This window comes from Notolepis coatsorum (genome assembly GCF_963971535.1).
Source record: "Notolepis coatsorum genome assembly, chromosome: 10".
Lineage (NCBI taxonomy): Eukaryota > Metazoa > Chordata > Actinopteri > Aulopiformes > Paralepididae > Notolepis > Notolepis coatsorum.
This window is the reverse complement of record NC_140174.1, coordinates 96,811,479-96,838,138: the sequence shown is the minus strand read 5'-3', so window position 1 is coordinate 96,838,138 and position 26,660 is coordinate 96,811,479. Positions and strand designations below refer to the sequence as shown.

Here is a 26,660-nt window from a genome sequence, read left to right as displayed (position 1 = left end):
TGCACATCCTGCCCCCCCCCCCCCCCCCCCCCCTTTAAAGCCATAGTAACCTCTGGTCTGTGTTTTCTGGAAGGTGTCCCGCCAGTCCCCCACGACCTACGTCATCATCATGAACGCCTCAGACATCGACATCGACGTCCACCGGCTGAGTGACGGCGGCCTCCTGCTCTCCTACGACGGCAGCAGTCACACCACCTACATGAAGGAGGAAGTGGACAAGTGAGGCTTCCTGACTCTCCACAGATTTATGGCAACCAGATTTAGACTGTGACTGTGGCCATGAGACTGTAAGGCTTTGTTCAGACTGCTGGCAAATCCAGATTTTTAAGACAAGACTGCCCACGCTGTTATTTGACAAGAGATCAGATCGGATTTGTGTGTCCAGATATGTCGTCAATCTCTCTCAGAATCAGAATCAGAAAGGTCTTTATTGCCAAGTAGCTTACACATACAAGGAATTTGATTAACGGACAGACAATTACGGTAGAATAACCGCAACGACATGGTGCCAGTAACTACGTGCGCTGGTGACACAGCTTTCCAACGCGGAAACATTCCTTCCACCTTTGCCTGTACAGAAGCCACTAAGTGCCAGCAGACAATTTGTTTCAGCATCTGTCCACGGACTGTCCTCTGTATTTTACGATGTTGCGAGTGACTCAAAAGACACTTTGAAATCTGGCAGCCAGAGCGTCTGGACTGAGATGTATCTGTAGAAATCTGATTGGAATCACATTTCAAACCACCTCCAAATGTGGTTTGGATCCAATTTGCAAAGATCTCATTCCATATGTTTTTTTTGCTGTCCAGACTTTCTAAAATCAATCTGGATACAATCGAAACATTGATTTGGGTTGGCAGTCTGAATAAAACCTTTGCTTTCAATTGACACCACAAGGTCACATCTGTGTATATTTTGCTGTGGCCATTTTGGCCTCTGCTAGCAGTAATTTGTTTTAATTTTAATGTTTCACCAGGGGACACAAAATGGTGTGATTGAAAGCATTGCATCATGGGCCAGATTAAATTTATCTGCATTATAATTTCTACCCACAGCTACCGTATTACTGTTGGCAACAAGACGTGTGTGTTTGAGAAGGAGAAGGATCCAACATTGCTGAGGTCGCCCTCTGCTGGTAAACTGCTCCAGTACATGATCGAGGATGGAGGCCATATCACTGCAGGACATGCCTATGCAGAGATTGAGGTGAATGTTTTAATAATTGATTGAAGTTTGTTCTGTAGTTCAAGTTCAAGTTTTGTTTTATTTGTCACATATAAGGTACATGTGACATTTTTGGTTCTGTATGAGCCTCCTGAGAATGTGCTTCCAGTGTTTCCCACAGGATTTTCAGAGACTATGGGGGGTGAACCTCTGACCCTCAAGGGGGGTCCGGGGGCATGCCCCCCCGGATTATATATTTTTTGGTACATTTTAAAGTTAAATGCATCAATCTGGTGCACTTTGAGAGCAAAATAAAGTGGCTAGATCTATGATGAACTTTGTGCTCAAAACACAAAATCGACTAGACTAGTGCTTCCCAATCCTCTCCTCGAAGCACCCCAGCCGTTCCATGTATTTGTTAAATTCCACCACCAGCACACCTGATTCAACTTAACTAGCCCTTTATTAGTTGAATCAAGGTGTGCTGGTGGTGGAATTTAACAAATACATGGAACGGCTGGGGTGTCTCGAGGAGAGGTTTATTTTTTAGAAAATAAAAAAATATAGTGGATTACTATTCCGCCGGCGGGCCGCCACAGTCTAGGTAATTAATCGGAAATCCTGGCTTCATACAGTAAAAATAATAAAGACCAAACACTATACAAAATATACAATGTACAAAACGAAAGTACAAAATGCAAACAAATGCAAAAATTAGGTAGAGATGTAGTGCAAATCTTTTAGTAATAAATGGGATGGGTTAGTGTTAGAGTCCACATTGAGCGTCCTGATTTTACCCATTCACTCACACATTCACACACCGACGGCTGAGGCGACCATGCAAGGTGCCAACCCGCTCATCAGGAGCAGTTAGGGGTTAAGTGTCTTGCTCAAGGACACTTCGACACGCTGCCCGGGAGGAGACTGAATCGAACCGGGAACCTCCGGATTACCAGACAACTGCTCCATCTCCCGAGCCACTGTCCCCCCCCCCCCCCCCCCCCACGTGTTTGTTTGTTTGTTGACGTGCTCTCTGTCCTTTCAGGTGATGAAGATGGTGATGACTCTAAATGTGCAGGAGTCTGGTTGTATCCACTTCCTGAAGCGGTCCGGGGCGGTCCTGGAGCCGGGCTGCATCGTGGCCCATCTGGAACTAGATGACCCCAGCAGTATCCATCCTGCAAGTCAACCTTTTTTTAATAACAACATCAACGGCGTTCACGGATCACTTCATTCACTGCAGATTATTTGAACTACTTTGTTTTTGTTGGTTCTTCTGTCGCAGGTGGAGCTGAACACGGCCTCCCTGCCGCCCCAGCAGCCCATGCCCCTGGTGGGGGAGAAACTGCACCAGGTGTTCCACAGCGTGCTGGAGAACCTGTTTAAAGTCATGGACGGATACTGCCTCGCAGAACCCTACTTCAGCAACAAGGTGCTGTGTAGTCCTCTCTGTCCACTGCAGGGTCTCTAAGCTTTGTCTTTTAATTGATCAAACAGACATGGCAAGAATCTGGGATGTTATCGTCTGTATGTTGCTCTCGGAGAGAGCTAGTCGTTGTGTCTAATATGATGGCGATGGTGACTGTCTCCTGTCTTTAACGTTGAGCTGACTGTGCCTGATCATGCTGTGCAGGAAGCAAATCCCGCTGACCTCGTCATCTGGTCATTAAAGTAACTTTGAACATGAACGAGGGATGTCGAGGGATGTCCTGGTCAGGTTTTTCTGCCCCTGATCCCGATCCAAATTATTTTATATTGAGTATCTGCTGATACTGAGTTCCAATACGATATTTGTATTTTCCTAGATAATATAGCAGCACAGTGCACGCTTCAGGTATATTAAAGTTAGTAAAACCATTTCAATGTAGGTAAGATATGCTTGGTAATTGAATAGTTCTGCTTAAAGAAGACAATGGCCTACGTCACAGCTTTCCTTTTTTTATCCACTTTTTCTCCTTATTTTTCTATTTTTCTCCCATCCCAATTTCGTGTATCCAATTCACCCCTCCCCTGTCTTGAACGTTGCTCGACTATGCCCTCCACTGGTCGGTTGTAGAGAGGATAGAAGCCTTGCATCACGTGTTCCCTCCGGCACACAAGGAGGCAGCCTGTCGCATCTTTTCGCCTGCCAGCGTGGACTCTCATTGGCGAGGTGTAACGCATGGGAGGCTCACACCCCCCCACTACTTCCTGTCTCTGCTGTGCAGGCGTCTCTCCCAACCGACCTGTAGGGGTCGCTGTCCACAACGTCCAATCCCCACCCATCGACTTCCACCCGCTGACTCTGCCAAATGAGCCAGTACGACGGCCGGTCCAAGCCGAAGGCAATGCTGAGACTGGGATTTGATACCGGAGTCTCTTGCATTGGTGACGAGCGCAATCTCCGCTACGCCACCCAGCCGCCTACATCACAGCTTTCCTTTACTGGTTTTCATTTATCTTTTGAACAAAAAAGGATCTGAATTTGATTGAGCTTGCTTAATATACCCGATACTGATCAATTAAAATATCCGATTGGGACGTCTCTAACATCTCTCCTCCGTCCTCCTCTTCAGCTCAAACAGTGGGTGCCGGCTCTGATGAGGACCCTGAGGGACCCCTCTAACACCCCTCTTCTGTCCTCCTCAGCTCAAACAGTGGGTGCCGGCTCTGATAAGGACCCTGAGGGTCCCCTCTAACACCCCTCTTCTGTCCTCCTCAGCTCAAACAGTGGGTGCCGGCTCTGATGAGGACCCTGTGGGACCCCTCTTAACACCCCTCTTCTGTCCTCCTCAGCTCAAACAGTGGGTGCCGGCTCTGATAAGGACCCTGAGGGTCCCCTCTAACACCCCTCTTCTGTCCTCCTCAGCTCAAACAGTGGGTGCCGGCTCTGATGAGGACCCTGTGGGACCCCTCTAACACCCCTCTTCTGTCCTCCTCAGCTCAAACAGTGGGTGCCGGCTCTGATGAGGACCCTGAGGGACCCCTCTCTGCCGCTGCTGGAGCTCCAGGAGATCATGACCAGTGTCGCGGGCCGCATCCCCCCCGGTGTGGAGAAGGCCATCCGCAAGGTCATGGCCCAGTACGCCAGCAACATCACCTCTGTCCTCTGCCAGTTCCCCAGCCAGAGGGTGAGCTTCTCCACACACTGATAACATACTAGCTGAGGCCTAGACCACACATACATGAGACCGTAGCTTTTTCTATGCGTTTTGGCCTTTCGTCCACAATGCTAACTGCGTTTTAGGTAATTGAAAACAGACCTTTTTGAAAACTCCTGCCATCATGACTAGTGGCCCCGTCCACACATATACAGATGTTTTTGAAAATGTGGTATTCAGTGTATACTGATAGTGTGGACCTGGTCTGACTGTGCTACTCTGGACCTTGTGCATAAAAATAGCAGCCTGCTGCGCTGATATCAGTGCCCATCCCACACTGCAAGGAGTTCAGATGTCAGCTCTATTTATAGAATAAAAGAAAAAAATCGCACAGTATGTACCTTAGATACTACTGCTACCATGTATATATGTGTGTTTCATTACATTTACATTACATTTAGTCATTTAGCTGACGCTTTTATCCAAAGCGACTTACAAGTTGGCACAACTCTTATCAGCTGAGTAACAATGTTCATCAAAGTGTTGAGTGCTACAGTGTAGGTTAGTATATTAGGACAAGTGCATGACAGTAAGGTTAGTTAGGGTTGTATACTCTTACCAATTATTCACCTGTTCTATTCTCCATCCATATATCATCCATTGCAACACTATATTATCACTGACATCCAGTTGGGGGATCCCCTTTGAACGGCCCTGCTGAGGTTTCTCTCCTCCACACCGCCTGTGGTGCTTTTTGTGTGTGAGTTTTTAGGTTTTGAGTGAGTCGTTCCTTATCTTCATTGAGGAAAGTCTGGGAGTGTTGTATATTTGGTTTTATGGTGGTTTTTTGTTTTTGATCTATTGTGATGTTTCTTCTTGACTTGTACAAGAAGATATTCCATGTGATCTCGGGCTATACAAATACATTTGATTTGATTTAACATTAGCTCTGGCTAATATTGAAACCTCTGTGTGTTTGGCACTGTGGCATGGGGCCAGAAGAAGGTTGCTGATATGTCTTTCCCCCCTTCACACCAGATTGCCAATATTCTAGACAGCCATGCAGCCACCCTCCAGAGGAAGGCAGACCGGGAGGTGTTCTTCATGAACACCCAGAGTATTGTACAGCTGGTGCAAAGGTCAGAACCGTGCCTTTTGTAGAACTGCATGGTACAGTAATACTCGTTAGATCCCAGTGCTGTGATGGACGAGTGACTGACTGAGTTGATGAATGCTCTCCAGGTACCGCAGTGGAATCCGAGGCTACATGAAGTGTGTGGTCCTGGACCTGCTGAAACGCTACCTACAGGTGGAGATGCAATTCCAGCAAGGTGAGAACTTAGTCAGTGGGTCTGACTCCTAACCGCCAAAACCACCTGCACGGGCTACAACGTATGACGTATATCATGCCAGTTAGGGCACCTTGTGTATACTGTTTACTTTTACTCTTACTCATAGTATACAGTATATTCAGATACAAATTGTTTATTGCCTATATTTATTGTAACGTATAATATAACCGATAAGGTATACAGACCCTCATCTGCACCTTTGTTTACAACACTGTTTACACTAGGGGTGTAACGGTACGTGTATTGGTCCCGCGAATTTACGGCCGTCACGGTGCGGTACGTGCAGCCATACGAAGAATACGCCTCACAGCGCAAACACACCAGTCGCACATGCAGGCACTCGCGAGGTCCGTGCGAGAACAGCGCGCGTGGCCGGGCACACCGAGTCCGACTTCAGAGCGGGCGAAAGTGCACGGAGAAAGGCACATTTACATTGGAACAGCTGCAGGGTCATTACAATTTTACAGTTTTCTTTCGTTTTCTTGTTCGCCCAATAATGTTAACCAAATTAAACCAATGGAAAGAAACACACCAACAAACACACCAACATTCTCCCCCGCCGGACTCGAGTAGGGTAAATCTGCAGTGCCGCAGCCCCATACATTGCCGGACTCACAGGCACAGCTGATCAAATAAAAAAAATAAACATACTTTTCCTACAGAAAATTATTCTATTTAATAATAATAATTATAATAAATATAATATAAAAAAATATAATAATAATAATAATAATAATAATAATAATAATAATAATAATAATAATAATAATAATAATAATAAATATTATATTAACACATTGTCCGCCATGCATTGTACCCATCCTTGGGCCCAGTCCGCCAGTGCTGTAACCCTATGGAGATGTTTACCTTCTTTGCAGGGCTATAACTTTTTAAATATTATAGCTATATCGACATTACTATGGCCCATTCAACATCGGGTATCTATCGTTCCGGATGTGGGAACGTTATATTTTTTCATTCATACATTGTCGTGTTAATACCGTCGTGAATATAAGTATGTTTTTAACACATTCAGGGCCATTTGGGGCAGTCTAATATCACTCTAGACGGCCAGCATTTCAAAACAGACTTGCATAGTTCGTGAGGCTGTTTGTAGAGCTAAATCTATACTTTATAGTATTGCTATCTGTCCATTCTCATTGTCAATTGAGACCATAAACCGTCCCTTCAAAATGGCTTAAAGAAATAATTTTTTCATCAATACGTTCCCATTTTATAGCATCTTGAATATAAGCGTTATATGGGATTTGGGCTGGTATATTTCCTGGAAGGCGAGATATAAGGCGCTAAGCTAGTAACGTTAAATCCAATGGCATTTCGGCTATAGAGAAGCTAGAGTTAAAAATCAAACTGCATATGATCGATATGATGGTCCACCATGAATGCATGAAAGGGGGGGGGGGGGGGGGGGGAGACGTCGTTTCTGATTATTGATTACCAATAACGGCATTAGCCTCAGTAGCCTCATTCGCTGACCGGGTGGATCGCTATCAAAGCAAGGCCCGACCAATAGATAGATAGATAGAAACTTTATTGCCATTTCAACACGGTTGATTGGGATTTGTCTTGGTGCCACATACAGTACAGACATTGTTAAAAAACATACAATATAAAAACACAAGAATACAATCCCCACAATAAAAGTTTTACACAAACAATTAAAAAGAGAAAAATGCTACAGTACCTAAAATAAATTGCTCAGTGTTCCAGTTTAAAGTGCATATTGCCTTAAAGTGCATGTTGGCTGGTGCTAGCCCTTGTTGTGCAAAGTGCCTGTACATTTGTACTTGAGTTCAGGTGACTGTTTTTAAAACGGGATGTCCTGCACCTGAGACTTGAGTCTTCTGCCAGAGGGAAGGGGGTTAAAGAGGTCGTAAGCAGGGTGAGAAGGGTCCCTGATCACCTTTTCCCCTTTCCGCCTGATTTGTGTGGCATAAATGGAGGCCACAGCCGATGATTTTTGACGCTGTGCGTACAGTTCTTTCTAAATGTCCCCTATCATGGACGGTGGTGTTTCCGTACCACACAGTCATTGAGGGTGCGGTTACACCTTTCGTTTCATTTTCGTATCATTGTCATATGCGTTTCGCCGCGACGTTGTGCGCCTTGAGTCACACTTTCGTTTTTTTTCCGTTTTTGTCACCCGAGCACACTGATGTAGTACACTGCCAAAGCAGTAGGTGGCAGTAGGTGGCAAACATGAAGGCAATTTCAACCAATCAGAACTTGAATGTGCCAATACACTTCCTGGAAGCTCCAGCAAAGAAAATGTCAATAAAGGCGCCTATGCCGCGCCACCATCTTGCCTATTTACTCAATGCAGCAATTCTTTTTCAGCAAAGCCTAATAAAAGTGCAATAAACAAAACGGATACATTCACTGTGTGTTCTGCCTGTCATTTGTTGATGAAACAAAACTAACATCAACACAAGTGACCACCAAGAGCGGATAGTTTAGTCTAAAAAACGATCGGTAGCATTGTTAGCTGCATGCTAACGTCAATGGAATTTGCCATTATAACAGTATAGCATTGTGGCTAGAAGCTAACGTTAGCTCACGCTACTTAGCCAGCACCAAACTGATGATATCGGGAGCTATCAGTGGTTAGATAACATTAGAGACAACGCTGTGTGTATTAAACAAAGGTGAATAGATGACTGGGCCATTTTGTTTAATGCTTGTTAAGTTGAAAGAGGAGCTTTGAGCTAACAGGGTTTGATAGCTAACACTAGCTCATGTTATCCAGTGGCAGTGCCAATCGGTAATGCTAGCAGAATGAATGGATGTAAACTTTCTTTAACATATTGCATATGGGTACAATACAATACGGCTCAATACAAACAATTGTTAAGGGAATGCAGACTGTTGTAGCTTGGACTGGGGTCCTTATAACAATAACTTGACAACACATAGTAGCTGCAGCTATTTGGTTTGGGACAGCTCTCTGTCACCGGAAGGGCACGCAGATGGTATCTACTGCGCATGGGCGTTTTCGCAACAACGGCTCATGCAGACTACACGCTGTTGTCTGCGCGTTTTTTAGCGTTTCTCCAAAACGCAAACACAATTTTGCGTTTCAGCCGTATCCACAAAAAAACGCCAAAAAACGCATTTCTGTGTAATAGGGACATGAAACGTATTCAAAAACGTATAAAAAAACGCCACAAATACACTAGTCTAACCATGGCCTGAGAAGGTAAGGACACTCTCCACAGTGGCTCTATAAAAGCTGAGCATCGCCTCCCTGGACACACCAAACTGTTTAAGCTGGCGCAGGGAGTGGAGCCTCTGGTGGGCTTTGCTAATTATGAGGCTGGTGTTAACTTCCCATTTTAAATTATCACATATGGTGATGCCGAGGAATTTAAAACTGTCTACCCTCTCCACCTGCTGGCTGTTTATGTACAGAGGAGGGTGGACTGCCTCCCCGCGCCGGAAGTCAACTATAATTTCCTTTGTCTTAGAGATGTTTAAAAGCAGGTTGTTCTCCTTGCACCATACAGCAAAGCTATCGACTTCAGCTCTATAGGCCGATTCATCCCCGTTCTTAATTAGTCCCACTACTGTTGTGTCATCCGCATATTTAAGAAATCGGACAGAATCAGAGTGGGAGGCACAGTCATTAGTGTATAGAGTAGACAGTAGAGCAGAGGAGAGAGAACACAGCCCTGGGGGGCCCCGGTGTTCAAGGTCCTGGATCTAGAGAACAAATAACCTATTTTAACCACTTGTTCTCTGTCTGAGAGAAAATCTAGAATAAAATAGCACAGAGACTCATCAATTCCGAGCAATTTAAGTTTTTCAAATAGTTTAAAAGGCACAATCGTGTTAAACGCTGAACTAAAATCAATAAACAAAATTGGTACATAAGTGGCAGAGGCCTCCAGGTGCTGCAGGATGGTGTGTAAACACATAGATACAGCGTCCCCTACAGACCTGTTGGGCTGATAAGCAAACTGATACATGTCTAATTTAACAATACTAGATAAATGATCACAGACAAGCCGCTCGAACACCTTCATAATGACAGAGGTCAGAGCGACGGGCCTGTAATCATTCAGACAAGCAGTGCTAGATTTCTTGGGCACAGGTATGACTATGGCAGATTTATAGCATGCCAGGACTTTAAGTGTGCTGAGAGACCAATTAAAAAGATCTGTAAAAACAGTAGCAAGTTGGTCAGCACCATTTTTCAGCGTAAAAGTAGACTCATTGTCTGGCCCTGCGGCCTTCCTAACATTTTGTTCGCGGAGTAAGGCTCTGACTTGGTGTTCCTCGACTACAAAGGGGGGGGGGGGGGGTTACAGGACCCATTATATCAGCTACCCTAGGTTGATCACCTGAGTGCACATCAAATCTGCAATAAAATTCAGGGAGTAGGGGGTCCGCATTCTGAGCTGACTGTTTATTCTTGTACCCAGTAATCATATGTAGACCCTGCCAAACCCCTTTTGCGTCCCCAGCTTTCAATTTGTCCTCGAGACTATCTCTGTACTTAGCCTTAGCTGTTTTCACACTTTGTTCAAATTCATACCTGGCAATTTTAGAGAGATCTGCATCTCCACTTTTGAAAGCCTGATTCTTCTTAACCCAGAGACTTTTAACCTCTTTATTAAACCATGGCTTATTATTGCCATAGACAGTCATCATCTTTGATGGAATACACCTGTCTTCCGAGAAGTTGATGTATGAGGATATTGTGTCAGTGTATTCATCCAAATCATCACATGCTTCACTAAAAACAGACCAGTCAGTGAGCTCCAGACAGTCGCTGAGCATATCAGCAGCCTCAGTCGACCACTGCCTCACAGGCCGGACAGTCCTTTTAATAGTCTTTAACTGCTGACGGTACTGAGGGATTAAAAAAATCATATTATGGTCAGACTGACCGAGAGCGGAGCGCACCACGGCGTGAAACGCCCGAGAAATTGTACAGTAACATTGGTCGAGTGTTTTTTCGCCTCTGGTAGCAGCGAATATTTGTTGTTTGTACCTGGGTGCCGACTTCCTCAAGTTGACGTGGTTAAAGTCACCCATTACGAGGAGGGCAGAGTCCGGGTGTGCATTCTCCATCTCCGTAATCCATGCAGCCAGTTGCTGGGACGCCGACTTGGCCTCAGCTTGCGGGGGAATATATACCGCCCCTATAATAACTGAAGCTGAAATTGACGTAAAATCGATCTTACCTGTGACCGGTTGGACTGCAAAAAGGATTTCCCAGTTATCGATCGCCATCTGGTAGATCGATATGGCCATTGGCTGATCATATATTCCTTTACTGCACACTGAAATCCGCGTCCCAAAATGTATTCCGTGCTACATGCTACAGGCATAGCTTCAGGTTAGCAGAAAACTACATTGAAGATCCAGAAAAAACAAGACAACTTCTGCCACAGGGAACACTGCATTATCGAGACAGCGCCCCTACGAGGATCTGGCCGGTAATGTACTTTTTCGAATTCAAAGAGTAGGGTACTTCTACAGTGCCGCTGGTTGGCCCTCTAGCGTTGGATCTGAAACACGGACATGTCCGTGGTTGGCTGGGAAACGGTTAAGGTTTTCTGCAGTAATTCCTAAAACGCGAGTTATAGGCCCTGACGGAAATTCCAGAGGAATTTCCTCGATGCACAGAGCGCCACTTCCGGTTTGGCTTGGAGTGTAACTCGCCCGACATCCACCAGGCGGCGGTATTGAGGCGTTGCAATATCAGACAGGGTCCAACGCATGGCGGGCAATTGTTTTCTGTTGTACCAAACTCGTACCGAACCGTGACCCCAATACCGAGGTACGTACCGAACCGTGGCTTCTGTGTACCGTTACACCCCTAGTTTACACTTTAATTTTCTCATATTTTCATATTCAGAGTTAATTATATTGTTTACACTGTTTACTTTTCTCATATTTTTATATTCGGATCACATTTTATTGCCTATATTTCTACTATTTCCCTGCCCATACCTGTACCTCCACTCCCCCATGCTGCTATGATCCTCGAATTTCCCCAAGAGGATCAATAAAGCAAAGGAATATCTTATTTTACGAATCCCCAGATTATCCAAAAATTCACCAACCTTAACACTATCAGTGCCACTTGTTAACATGGTAAAGTATGGTTGAATGCCACCACCCACTTCAATGATAGCGTTGTGAACGCATAATCTCTGTCTTAAATTATGGCTATGTGTCTAATCTGCCCGTTGTTTATCAATGACTTGTTTGCAGTCAACATTGTCGAGACGGATTGTTTTTTAATCTGTTCATTTCCATTTTATAGCATTTTGAAAAGCCCTCGTTTTTCAGGAAAATATATAGATTCCGTGATAAATGCCCTTTACTGGAATATTCTGGCATACACAAAAAACTTTGTAATTTCTCTGCCTATTTATGAATCGTTTTCAAATAAACGCTAGATTATCGATAGTATATGTGTACTTATGCACGCTATAGAAGCTATCTGAAAAATATATTCTCATTTCCTGATCACCGCGCGCACACACACACACACACACACACACATGGGGCACACGCTGATATATAGGTCAAAACAGATCCGATTACCCCAAGACTGGTAAAATAAATTGCTTACCTCAGATCAGATGTTATCCAAAAAGATTATTCCAATTTCTCATCGCCATTCCAAATATCGATTGCGTTTATTTATTCAGCGTTGGGTACTGTAAATATGTATTCCGCGCGTTTTCCGGCTCGGCGATCAACTTGGGTCTCTTCAGATGCCTCGCCGGAGAAGTAACATGAGGAGGCTTGACCCCCCCCCAGTTACACAGGGAGAGACGATAGGGGGCGGTATTTTCCCAATTGAGCTCAGAGAGTCTGCAACACTAGCGTGAGGCTCGATTGATGAAATATGAATTCAAATCACTAATAAAAAAAATACGACAAACAAACGCTATATAGCTAACGACAACGCGTCCGTGGCACTCAAAGTGTTAACAACTGTTTTATTAGGTAATATATATTATACAATTGTCATTTTCTCATGAACAGCTCACTATGACAAGTGTGTGATCAACCTGAGAGAGAAGCACAAGCCTGACATGGCGCCTGTACTGGAGTACATCTTCTCTCACGCCCAAGTCTCCAAGAAGAATATTCTGGTCACCATGCTCATCGTAAGGCTTCTGCTCAAACTACACACTGACTTAATGCTTCTGCTCAAACTACACACTGACTTAAGGCTTCTGCTCAAACTACACACTGACTTAAGGCTTCTGCTCAAACTACACACTGACTTATGGCTTCTGCTCAAACTACACACTGACTTATGGCTTCTGCTCAAACTACACACTGACTTATGGCTTCTGCTCAAACTACACACTGACTTAAGGCTTCTGCTCAAACTACACACTGACTTATGGCTTCTGCTCAAACTACAGACTGACTTATGGCTTCTGCTCAAACTACACACTGACTTAAGGCTTCTGCTTAAACTTTTCTACATGTGATTTCTGTAAGAAACGTATTGAAACTGACTGTGTCTTTGTTAATCTCTTGATCAGGACCAACTTTGTGGCAGGGACCCCACCCTAGCAGACGAGCTGATGGTCATCCTGAACGAGCTCACACAGCTCAGCAAGATGGAAAACTCCAAGGTGGCTTTACGAGCCAGACAGGTAAGTCCTCAGATAGATGAATAGTTGAATACAGCCCGTTTCAGATTATTTAAGATGACCTCACCATAGTGAAATATAGTTAACTACTTAAAATGTCCCATATTATACTCCTTTTCAACAAGTTAATATAGATCCAAAACATGTCTTTGTTTAAACAAGTTTTTTTACTGAAAATACCTCAGATTATGCATTCTAGCATGCGTCTACTCTACACCCCTCTGTCTCAGTCCTGTTCTCGACAGGCTGTTTCTGTGTCTGTAGCTTTAAATGCAAATGAGCTGCTGCTCCCCAACAGTAAGTAAGTAAGTAAGTAAGTAAGTAAGTAAGTAAGTAAGTAAGTAAGTAAGTAAGTAAGTAAGTAAGTAAGTAAGTAAGTAAGTAAGTAAGTAAGTAAGTAAGTAAGTAAGTAAGTAAGTAAGTAAGTAAGTAAGTAAGTAAGTAAGTAAGTAAGTAAGTAAGTAAGTAAGTAAGTAAGTAAAGTTTATTTATATAGCACTTTTCACAGAGATAACTCACAAAGTGCTTTACATACAGCAGAAATAAAATAAAATAAAATAAAAAGCAAGAACCATTCAAGAGATAAGACAGAACAAAACACAATGCATCACAGAGAAACAAAACAAAACAAAAGACATATTCTATACCTGAAGGAGAAGCTCAAACATTACCCAAAGGCCTGTTTAAACAGTAATGTTTTTAGCTGATTTTTTTTAAATGTCAACAGACGCTACAGCTCTTAGGCCACGAGGAAGGGCATTCCAGAGTCTAGGCGCTACAGACTGAAAGGCTCTGTCACCTTTGGTGATCAACCTGGTGCGCGGAATGACCAACAGATCCTGGTCAGCTGTCCTCAGGGTCCTGCTGGGCACATATGGTTCCAGCAGGTCGGTTAAATATTCTGGTGCCTGGCCGTGCAGAGCTCTGAAAGTGAGCACCAGGACTTTGAAATTAATTCTAAAATGTATAGGAAGCCAGTGCAAGGAGGCCAGAACTGGAGTAATGTGACACCTTCTGCTTGATCTGGTTAGCAGTCTTGCAGCAGTATTTTGGATGAACTGGAGGCGGTCTATGGATGATTTATTGAGGCAGGTGAGAACCGAATTGCAGACGAGAAGAAACGAAGGCATGGATGATCAACTCTAGGTCAGAGTGGGAAGCTATCGACCTGAGTTTAGCAATATTCCTGAGATGGAAAAAACAGGTGCGAGTCACCGACTTGATATGGGTGTCGAGGTGCATGGCCTGATCAAAGTTTACCCCAAGGTTCCTGAGGTTGGGGCTCACATTCGTTTCTAGGGGCCCAAGGCAACCAGCCACCCTAGATGCAACGCCATCAGAGGCCACGATGAGCACCTCTGTTTTGGCCTCATTTAGCTGGAGGAAGTTGCTAGCTAACCAGGCCTTAATGGCCGACAGACATTCATTTAAAACAATAAAATTAGAATTAAAATCATCAGGGCCGCACTCCGGAACTGTGGCGTGCACCGGGCTCATGAAATTCAAATCAAACTGTCAATACTAGGCGTTGCAGATCAAATATGAATGAACACATCCAGTGCCGTTCACCAGAGGGCGCTTTGGGCCGTGAGTGCCAGCGCTTTGTTCAATGGGGATAAATGCCGGTTTGCAGTGCTAAACCTATATTAAATATTATAGCTATGGATCTAATAACATAGTCGATTGTCAGTGAGTTTCTTCCGGTCAACATGCAAAAAACAGAAACAATTTTCATCCATACATTCCCGTTTTATACCGTGGTGAATATATGAGTATAGTTTTAGAGTGATACTATGTAATCCCAGGAAACGCAGCCAAACAGCGTTTTACTGCATTTCACTATAAATCGTGCCATTCCTCGCCTGGATCAATAATCAATCTTAGATCAACGCTAGATTATTGGTATTATGTTTCATCATGGATGCATGAAAGGGGGGGGGGGGGCGCCCCTCCGTGCTTTGATCGCAACCAACGGGACACCCCACACACACGCGCGCTCCGATCGCGGGGAAAGAATTATCGGATCAACGCAAGATTGATAATATATAGCCCTTACCTTGTCTATGATGTACTGCAAAAAGAATAATCCAATTATCTGATCGCCATTCCAAGTACTGATCGCGATCATGTTTCCAACGTAATCCAGCATTGAACATGAACGGGGGGGGGGGCCTCCTCGATGCAACTGTGGTAACCGCTTGTCTTGCCCGAGTGTTTAGACCCTGCCCCCACGCCGCAGCTCGGCCCAGACTATGCTTTTACCAAACGGTTCGTGTTTCCGCGTTCCCGTTTTGCGCTCTGATTGGCCACGCACGTTTCTGGTCATGTGACATGTGCGCCCAATCGCATGACGCGCCCATTTCCGCCTCGACCAGCAGCAAACTACCTACAACTTCGAAAGAGTGCCTAAGCTTAACCGGCGAAAGAACTTGCCGTCACACAATATCGCCCTGCTCTAAGACAAACTCTAACCTTAACCAACTTCTAAAGAGTGCCTAAGCTGAACCGGCGAAAGAACTTGCCGTCACACGATATCGCCCTGCTCTAAGACAAACTCTAACCTTAACCAACTTCGAAAGAGCGCCTAAGCTTAACCGTCCAAAGTACTTACCGTCACACGATTGGGCGCACATGTCACATGACCAGAAACGTCAGTGGCCAATCAGAGCGCAAAACGGGAACGCGGAAACACGAACCGTTTGGTAAAAGCAATCAGGCGGCCCAGACACCAAGCCACATTGTTTCAAATGGAGCGCAATAGCGGCCGCAAGGCGCTAGGTGGTGGTATTGGACATTTGCGATCTCAGACCCATTCAGGGCAGCCTGCACAAGGTGCCTAGATGGATTATGAATGGCAATAGCGAATAAAATAAATAACGACCCAGAAACGAACCGTTGGGCCACAGAAACAAGAATTCTCGTGAACAGCAACCAATGTGTTAAGATCCAGCAATGGCATATCCTGTTTCTCACCAAAAACGGTGTCGGAAACTATTATTTCAGTGAATCGTTTAGGTGGAAATAGAGAACGTTTTACGAGCTTTTTTCCACACAGACACAAGAGTCGAGGACTGGACTAATAAGGCCTCACTTGACGTAGGAGGGAGAGGCAGATCTAGATGGCTTGTTGAAGCACATGTTTTCTGACTTAGACAGCCCAGAAATAGACTGGGTTGTCTTATTTCACAGTTTGTGTTAGTAGGTCCATCAGAGACCCACATGTATGTGCACAAACACAGAAACACTGTCTTTCACAATATGTGACCTTTTAAAGTTGGACTAAGATTTTATTTTGATTTCCATCTAAATCTTGGACTTACAGTATGACAAAAAAAATTCAAGACCTGACTTTTTGAATAATTACATCCTTTCTGTTTTGGTTTCAGTCTGTCTTTTGGTGATCTTTGACAGAAATGTTTGTTTTTCACAGGTCTTGATAGCTTCTCACCTGCCGTCCTATGAGCTAAGACACAACCAGGTGGAGTCCATCTTCCTGTCGGCCATTGACATGTACGGGCACCAGTTCTGCCCAGAGAACCTGAAGGTCGGCCATCTTCCCATTTGTTATGAACAACATTGTCAAGCAGCTTTACAATCAAATGGATGACACCTGTTTTTGTTTCCTGCAGAAACTCATCCTTTCCGAGACCTCCATCTTTGACGTCTTGCCAAATTTCTTCTACCACACCAATCGGGTTGTTTGTATGGCTGCTTTGGAGGTGAACATAGAACCTTGTTAGATAGAAACCTCATTCTCATGTACATAGGAGTTAGCTTGATTCTATTCAGTTGATAATTCAGTTGATAATTGCGTGTAATTTCTCCAGGTGTATGTGCGCAGAGGCTACATTGCCTATGAGTTGAACAGCCTCCAGCATCACCAGCTGCAGGATGGAACATGTGCGGTAGACTTCCAGTTCATGTTGCCATCGTCCCACCCCAACAGGTAGCCACTACTTACACAAAATTACAGAATCTTTAGATTGTATATTAGATTAGATTTAGACTATTGGATTATTAGATTATATATTGCATATATTTAGCATTTTAGCATTTAGTTTTATTTAGATTATTTATTAGATTAGATTTAGATTATTAGATTATATATTGTAACTATATTTATTGTAGGGCAAATATAACTGATATACCGGTAATCCTCATCTCGCACCCTGTTGCCCATATGCACATGTCCAGAGTTAATTATATTTTACTTTTTATTCTATTTTTACTTCTCCACTGTACTATAATTCTGTGACCTGTACCTGTATGTCTTCTACTACCTGTACCCCCCCTCCCCCATGCTGCTATAATGCCTTAAAGGGGAACTATCTTATAAATGGCCTTTTTCAGTGTTTAGCATTGTTTCCTAGCTATGTGGACTTATATTAATATGATCTATGTCTCTAATTCTCAAAGTGCCCAAATAGTGAAAGAAATAGTAAAATAGTTCCCCTTTAAAATTATAAGATGTTCTTTACCCACATATAGCTGATTGCCCTCAAAGATCATTTTGACTACCCAACAGATGTGTGGCTGAAGCTTTTTGCAAACCACGAGTCATTTACATTTAGTAATCCAAAGCGACTTACAATTTGTGTGCAACAAGTCAGCAGGAAGGGTACAACTCTGGCAGCTAAGGGTCAGTGGCATTGTTCGTCAAATAGTGTCAAACCTTAGTGATAGGGGGCGGTCAGGTGGCGTAGCGGAGATTGCGCTCGTCACCAATGCAAGAGGCTGCGTTCTCGACTCCCGGAGTCAGCATTGCTTGGGGCTTTGGCTGATCGCTATACTAACCCGTTTGGCTGGGTTAGGGGGAGGGCAAGTCATGGGTTGGAATCTGGCGTTGTGGACAGCGACGCCTACAGGTCAGGTCTGGGCGCTTGCTCAGCGGAGGCAGGACTTGATGAAGGCAGCGTGACCTCCCACGCATTACACTTCACCAATGAGAGTCCTCGCTGCCAGGTGAAAAAAGAGTCACTGGCTGTCGCCGCGTGTGTCGGAGGAAGTGTGCGGATGACTTCAGGGTTCCCTTGTACCGACCAGTAGGAGAACATGCGCACAACAACCAGGTAGGGGAGGGGGGGAATTGGCACAACGACTAAATTGGGACGGGGAGAAAACAGAGGAAAAAAACGGAGAAAGAGAGGATACAAAATTAAATAAAATAAAAAAACCTTAGTGAATAGGTAGTAGTATAAGTATAGTAGCATAGTAGTAAGGTACATGATAGTATAAAGACAGTAATCTTATGAAACACTTTGTTCATTTGGCATAATAAATCCACGGTGGGTTGTCTGAGTGCCATTTTTAAGGTGATATAGGTGACAAATATAAGGTGATACATAAATATAAAACCTCATTATTATCTTAGTTATATTTTATCTATAACATAACTGTGTTCAAATAGTGACAAAGGGAAAAAGAAAAAAGAAAAAGAAAAACATATATATATAAAAAAAGAAAAAGTATTAAAAAAAAAGAAAAACATAAATAAATGTATATGTTTTGTACATAAAACTATGAAACGTTTGTAACCTTTGCTAAATGATATACTGAATTATGTTTCTTTTTTGTATATTTTTTTGTGTAAATAGTGTAATGTAAAAAGGGTAGGCAATTATAAGCGATATAATTATTTTTTTTCGTTTTTTTTGGAAGTATGCTTTGTAAAAAAAAAAAGACAGAAATTAAATAAAATAAAAAATAAAAATCACATTGGCGTAGAGACACGATTACTTACAGGTTGGTCACATACAATTTCTCCACTCACTTCCATAGTAAAAATTGGACGTGAAAGGGTCACTGTAGTCGCACCTGTCTATACTTTCACTTCTAGTGACAGGAAGGCACTGGACAAAAGAACCCTCAGAGGTCAACTAAATACAGTATCCCATACAGTGTTTGAGTCGACTTTACACCTAAAATTCCATTAGGTCCCATTCAGATGTGTACAGGTATGTTCACAGGAAAGACAGTTTCATGAATGACTTATGGGTCAGAGACTTCAGGCACTCGTTGTTTGCAACCAAATGTGAAATATGATGACTTTAATGAAGTTTACCGGTATGTTCATTTGTACAATTACCTTTGGTCCCCTAAGATGCTAGGACTATGTATACAAAGGGCTACAGGCAGTTCCTACACGGATCACTCTATATGGATGTAAACACCCTCAAAATAAAGCTGAAAGATGCACTTTGAACCTCCTAGTGTTCCATTTTAAAAAAAGTGCTGGAGTGCAGAGCCCAAAAAAAACGACAACAAAACGTCACTGTCCAAAGACTTAGAGACTGCACTGTACACCGTAGTCTACAGAATTCATGTGCTATCTAGTAATGGTGTAGTGTATCTTGTAGACCAGGCCCATTGCAAGTTGCTGTACTCTGTCATCTACTCTAAGCCATCCTAGGTTGTCAAATGGGCAGGGTGGGGTAGGTTTTAGGAGTAAGGTCAAGCAGTAGTCTGACCAGTTTGTTTGTAATCTTGTTTTTAGTGCCTTTGAGGTGCTTTGGTACCATGAGGTGCAAGCATAGTCGTAGTACCCTTGAATGAGTGCTCCTGCCAGAGTCTTCAGGGTATTCTTGTTTACCAGAGAGGAGATCCGGTACAAGAATCTTGTTCATTGGTTGACTTTTTTGATTACATTGGATGCCATTTTGTCATAAAGTTCAGATAAAATAAATAACGGGAAATAATGGCCCAATTGTCCAGGATATAAACTATAAATAATGTTCAAGTTCAAGTTTCTTTAATAGTTGTCATACAGAAGTACAGAATACTTTTGTACAAAATGCTTCTTACTGTTGCGCTCCAGAGACTGTGCATGACAAGATAAGTATGAAATAAAAACATAGTAAAAATTAGAAGTAAAAAAAGAGGTCACAGTGTTCAGTTTAGACATATGTACAATGTTCGTAGACGTAGTTACCATACAATATACAATACTGTGCAGTGTACTAATATACAATACTATATAGTGCAAGGCATAAATGGACGAGGTGCAGTTTAGGTACAATTCACAGTAGAAAAATGCCCAAATAATTTGTGTTATCTTGCGGGTTTCATGCATAACATGTCTCTTTATAATAATTTAAGGTGAGATGTACTATTATTATACTATAAAAAATCCATCCAAATCTGTGTTGTTGCTAATCATTGACGCATGCCTAGCCTGTAATAATCCCCCCCCAGAAAATTTTACTTTGTATTTGATATATTGAAAATATTTTACTTTTTGTGTTTTTTTAACAATAATTTGTGATGCCCATCACGAACACTGGCATTTAACTCATTCCGGGCCAACAGCGCCCTCTGCTGATGGCCCTTCCGTGCCAACGCTACAGTATATCCAATGGAGAATAGGACTTATTTGCGAGTGCATAAAACATATCAAATATAATAGCAATAGATCTAAATAACACAGTGATCGTCAATGAGTTGCTTCCAGTCAACATGTACGAAACTGATTGTTTTTTCATCTGTACATTTCCGTTTTATACCGTTTTGAATACGAGTATAGTTTTGGAGATTTCTAGTAATTCCAGAGAAAGACACGATAATAGCCCTTTAGTGGAATACACAAAACCTGTTGTAATTTTTCGGCTGATTTATGAATCGTTTTCAAATAAACGCTAGATTATCGATAGTATGTGTCCTCATGTACGAAGAGAAGCGGGGTCTGAAAACTCGCGTCTCCGTACTTTGGTCGGCGCGAACCTCACACACACGCGCGCTCCGATGGCGGTGATAGGAACATCTGATTACCCCAAGATTTGTAACATAAAGGCCTTACCTCACATCTGATGTCATGCAAAAAGATGAATCCAATTCCTGATTGCCATTCCAAATATCGATCGCGTCCATTGATCCAACGTTATATAGTCCAAAACACAATGATCCACGATGCTCCCAGTGGGGGGACTCAATGCAATAGTATCCAGCTGCATGCCCGAGAAGTAAAACCTGGACCGGACTTATTTTTTTGATGCACAGTCCCAGCCAATCCAATCCAATGATGTGCAATACCATCCGGGAGACGATAGGTGGCGGTATTTGCCCTTTGCGAGCTCAGACCCATTCCCAATGATAACGTCAGGCTGGATGGATGAAAAATGAATGGGTATCGCTAATAAAATAAATAACGATTAAAACCAGACTATACTTGTGATTGGCACGGAAGCGATGGCGAGTTAACCCGACTATACTCGTGTTGGCACGGAATGGGTTAAAGGGTAAAGTTTCAAAAATTCCTGCACCGGAATGCAGGAAATTAAGTCTTTGTAACAAAATAATTCCTGGTGGGGGACCCCCACTTAGAAAGTGGCCTGAATATTTCCCAGCCTGAATTATTTCCCCAGTCCGGCCCTGCTTATGTTAGTTGTCAATAGACAACAACATGCTGTGAGAGTGTGAGAGAGAGAGAGAGAGAGAGAGAGAATGAATGACAATTGCTTTCTGAGAGAGAGAGAGAGAGAGAGAGACGTTCTTAATTTTCTCACTTGCTATGTGAAAATGTTAGTTTTTTTTTTGATCCACTTTTTCTCCCATTTTCTATATTTTCTCCCATCCCAATTTCATATCATCCAATTCAACCCTCCCCTGTCACGAACGCTGTTTCTTGCCTCCCACAAGCCGGCTGCAATGTGGACTAAGTCATACATAGCACAAGTCCCCTCCGGTACTTGAGGTAACGGCAGTCGCATCTTTTCACCTGCGCAGCTCGATCTCTCAGTGGCGAGGAGTAATGCGTGGGAGGCTCACGCTGCCCCCGACACTTCCTGATTCTACTGCGCAGGCGCACCAACCGACCTGTAGGAGTCGCTGTCCACAACGCCCGATTCCCACCCATCAGTTTCCCACCCCCTAATACGGCCAATGTGTATTAGTATGAACGACCAGCTAAACTGAAAGCAATGTGGAGCGCTGGGCTCGAACAGGCGAGCCCAGCGTCTCTGCATTCGTGGCGAGCGCCTTGCCCACTATGCCACGTAGCCGCCCATGAGAATGTTAGTTATTATGTTTTCAATGCCCCTTGCATTGTATGAGTTGTTTGGAAGAGTTTGCTAGTTCTAGTGCTATCCCTTTGTACATTGTGGTTGTGTCTGACAAAAGTTAACAATAAATAATGGTATTAGGAATACATTTGCCTCCTGTGTGAACTGTGCATAGCTGAATAGACTGTATTTTAACGTCGGTCATATGGTGGTACTTGGAGAGCCAGCTACGTTCTCAGGTGGTAGTGGTTGTAGAGGAAGATTATCCTAGAGCAGTGGTTCTCAGAGAGGGAACCACAGTCTGGCGCTTACTCTCTGTCTAGGATCATCTTCCTCTACAGAGAGGGAACCACAGTCTGGCTCTTACTCTTTGGGATAATCTTCCTCTAGTCTACAGAGAGGGAACCACAGTCTGGCTCTTACTCTTTGGGATAATCTTCCTCTACAGAGAGGGAACCACAGTCTGGCTCTTACTCTTTGGGATAATCTTCCTCTACAGAGAGGGAACCACAGTCTGGCTCTTACTCTTTGGGATAATCTTCCTCTACAGAGAGGGAACCACAGTCTGGCTCTTACTCTTTGGGATAATCTTCCTCTACAGAGAGGGAACCACAGTCTGGCTCTTACTCTTTGGGATAATCTTCCTCTACAGAGAGGGAACCACAGTCTGGCTCTTACTCTTTCGGATAATTTTCCTCTACAGAGAGGGAACCACAGTCTGGCTCTTACTCTTTGGGATAATCTTCCTCTACAGCAGACCTGGGCATTGTACGGCCCGCGGGCCGGATACGGCCCGCGGGATGATTCTGACCGGCCCGCGAAAGATTACATGATAATAATAAAAAAATAAAAATTAATTCTTAATATTTTTTTTATTTTTTTTTTTTACTTTTTTTACTTTTTTTTTTATGTCAACGTTCACACGCACAATATACGCTTAGGAGACATGCTCAGAAGATGTTGGTTCTCTTTGGATCCACCTACATATGTGAACAGACATTCTCAGTCATGATGTTTACCAAGTCCTGGTACTGATCCTCTCTCACTGATGAACATCTGGCAGCTGTGCTTCGCATCTCCACCTCAGACATGCAACCTGACTTTGATGGACTTGTTAAAGCTCAACAGAGACTGGATTTCTCACACTGAATGAAAAAAAAAGAATTGAAGAACACTAAAATGTGGAAATATAACAAGTGAAATGGGACACTTGATATTTTTTTTTCTTTTTTTTGCACAGTTCTGAAAACATTAAATGTTTAATATAGGCATGTAAAGTAAAAAAGGCTACAAAACTGGGACACTTTTCTTTACACAGTTCAGTGAAATGTCTTGTTTATTTTTGCTATAAGATGATGTGATGTCTTTAGAAAGCTAAGAAAATCCTTGTTTCAATAGTATATGAAACTCAAAATGCCCTTTGTTATTAATCTTTCACATTTTGTTTATCATTTTGGAAATAAATTCTATTTGAATAAATTATATTTTTGAAAGCTAACCTCACCTTTTAATTGCCAAATAATAACATACACTCTTACCAGGGGTCAAAACAATGCCATTTACTGCTTTTTATATAGAAATAAAATGTATATTATGCATAATTGAGTTTGGAATTTTGGCCCGGCCCCCCAACATATTTTCAGTTGCTCATTCGGCCCCCTGGGAAAAATAATTGCCCACCCCTGCTCTACAGAGAGGGAACCACAGTCTGGCTCTTACTCTTTGGGATAATCTTCCTCTACAGAGAGGGAACCACAGTCTGGCTCTTACTCTCTAGGATAATCTTCCTCTATAGAGCTGGAACCACAGTCTGGCTCTTACTCTCTAGGATAATCTTCCTGTACAGAGAGGGAACCACAGTCTGGTCTTTTGAAAGGCGCTATATAAAATGAAGTTATTATTATTATTATTATTATTAGGACAGTGGTTCTCCTACTGTGGTACGCGTACCACTGGTGGTACTTGGTGGTATATATATATATTTTTTTTTTTGTCAGGCCACTGAACTTAGAAGCAGGCCAGGCCAGTGTTTCTAGTTGCGGCGGCGCGATAGTTAGATAACCTAAGTGGGGAACAACCAGGAGATCACTGTGACAGAGAGTAATGCAGTCTAAACAGTCATAAATCTTTTATTCAACTTCAGCCCTGATCATAACCATTTTTATTCTTACTATTTGGGATAATCTTCCTCTATAGAGCCACAGTCTGGCTCTCTTACTCTTTTTTTGTTATCTACTTTTTCTCCCATTTTCTATTTTTCTCTCATCCCAATTTCACACTACCCTCCCCTGTCTCGAACGCTGTTAGGCCATGCCTCCCACAGGTCGGCTGCAATGTGGATGAAGCCTTGCATCACGTGTCCCCTCCAGTACACGAGGAGGCAGCTGTCGCATCTTTTCACCTGTACAGCGTGATCTCTCAGCGGCGAGGGTCTGCGTGGGAGGGACACGCCGCCCTTGTTGCTTCCTGATTCTGCTGCGCAGGCGCACCAACCGACCTGTAGGAGTCGCTGTCCACAATGTCCGATCCCCACCCACCAGCTTCCCACCCCCTAATACTGCCAATTGTATTAGTATGAACGACCAGCCAAGCTGGTAGCAATGCCGAGAGCTGGGCTTGAACCCAGCATCTCCTGCATTAGTGGTGAGCGCCTTGCCCACTGCGCCACTTAGCCGCCGTGGCTCTCTTACTCTTAAGGGATAATCCTCTTGTCAGCTCCACTACAAAGTAAGATAGTGGTCATTATGTTCCCGGTTGACCTTCGTTTTACCAGATTAAGTAGATAAACCCTTCTGCAAGGAAAATTATTAAATCACTAATAAACCAGTCGCTTAAGATAATTTGAAAGGGAAAGTAGTTTGCTGTCCTGTCGGTTACCCTGACAACCGGGCCTCAAAAAAACAATATATTCAAATTTATATATATTTTATATATATTTTTTAATATATTTATTTATTATTTACCCTCGAGGTGTACCATCTCACTTCAGAGTCGGTCAAAAAACAAGAGAAAAGAGAACGCACAGTGAGTATCTGTCAGCCCTCCTGATTGGTTAGAACTTGTTTGTGACTGGAAGTATCTTGTCAGCCCTCTCCTGATTGGCTAGCACTTGTTTGTGACTGTAACACTGATAATCCCATTCAGTAGAGCAGCACAGGTATAGAGCAGTCTGCAACCTGATAATCCCATTCAGTAGAGCAGCACAGGTATAGAGCAGTCTGCAACCTGATAATCCCATTCAGTAGAGCAGCACAGGTATAGAGCAGTCTGCAACCTGATAATCCCATTCAGTATAGTAGGACCGGTATAGAGCAGTCTGCAACCTAATAATCCCATTCAGTAGAGTAGGACGGGTATAGAGCAGTCTGCAACCTAATAATCCCATTCAGTAGAGTAGCACAGGTATAGAGCAGTCTGTAATGTAACAGATTAGACATACAGTCTGTATGTCTGTTGCTGCTTATGGCTAACTGTTGAGTGCCTTTCCAAAAGTGCTTTAACCTAATAATAATAACAACAACAACAACAACAACAACAACAATAATTATAATAGTAATAATGCATAGAGGTAGGGGTTACGTTGAGATGGATGCTAATCTTCACCTGTCAATCATCTTATTTCAGAAGGAGCAGTGTTACTCTTAACAGGTAGAGTAAAGCTCCTCGCAGCCAGCCTCCGGATTGTCTGTGTTTGTCTGACAGCAATGCATGCTGGATGCACTGTGTTGCTTTCCCTCTCCCGCTCTATGGAACCATAAACGCCTGCTAAAAGCCTCTTCTAACAAATCTGTCCTAATTGACTTCTATATGTGTATAATTCATGTTGCGCTTCTCTCAGCTTGTGCAGTGATACACGTAAGTAGCTTGTGTCAGGCACGTGTCTTATTGTTGCTCCTCTTAAAACCTTAACACATTGACTGCCAGGCAATAGCCTCATCCTTAGCAGCTGACGCCATCACTGTAAGCGGTGGGAGTCGCTCACCTTGTTTGCAGGGCTATAACTATTTAAATATTATGGCTATATATGCAATACTATGGCCCATTTCACATCGGGTATCTATCGTTCAAGATGTGGAAAAGGAATATTTTTTCCATCCATACATTGTCGTTTTATACCGTGGTGAATATAGTTTGAGTGGTCTAGGATAATTCCTGGAACGCTAGTAATAGGCTGCGACGCATATTATACTTAATCCATTGGCATTTCGTCCCTATACACTCTACAATAAAAAATTCAAATGCATATGATCGGTATATTATGTTCCATCATGCATGCAGGAAAGGGGGGAGGTCGTTTATGATTAATTGATTGTCAATAACGGCATTCGTTAGTACAACAGCATACGTTGATCAGAGCGATGACTCTGATGGCAATGGACAATCAAGCTGAAATTAACGTTAGATTGCTCTTACCTGTGGCC

At 43.1% G+C, this 26,660-nt stretch overlaps 1 protein-coding gene across 2 annotated transcripts in view; it reads left to right on the top strand.

The window, feature by feature from the left end:
• Positions 1-26,660, top strand: part of acacb (acetyl-CoA carboxylase beta) — a 107,841-nt gene that overhangs the window by 42,331 nt on the left and 38,850 nt on the right. The window contains exons 17-29 of one of the 2 annotated variants that reach the window (XM_084323681.1): positions 74-219; positions 1,057-1,207; positions 2,211-2,345; positions 2,451-2,597; positions 4,087-4,275; positions 5,284-5,384; positions 5,488-5,576; positions 12,624-12,748; positions 13,136-13,249; positions 16,677-16,790; positions 16,876-16,965; positions 17,074-17,192; positions 25,864-25,887. In XM_084323681.1, the coding sequence (XP_084179807.1) occupies positions 74-219; positions 1,057-1,207; positions 2,211-2,345; positions 2,451-2,597; positions 4,087-4,275; positions 5,284-5,384; positions 5,488-5,576; positions 12,624-12,748; positions 13,136-13,249; positions 16,677-16,790; positions 16,876-16,965; positions 17,074-17,192; positions 25,864-25,887 (1,544 nt within the window). The remainder of the gene's footprint in view (positions 1-73; positions 220-1,056; positions 1,208-2,210; positions 2,346-2,450; positions 2,598-4,086; positions 4,276-5,283; positions 5,385-5,487; positions 5,577-12,623; positions 12,749-13,135; positions 13,250-16,676; positions 16,791-16,875; positions 16,966-17,073; positions 17,193-25,863; positions 25,888-26,660) is intronic. The other variant, XM_084323682.1, reaches the window with a different exon arrangement.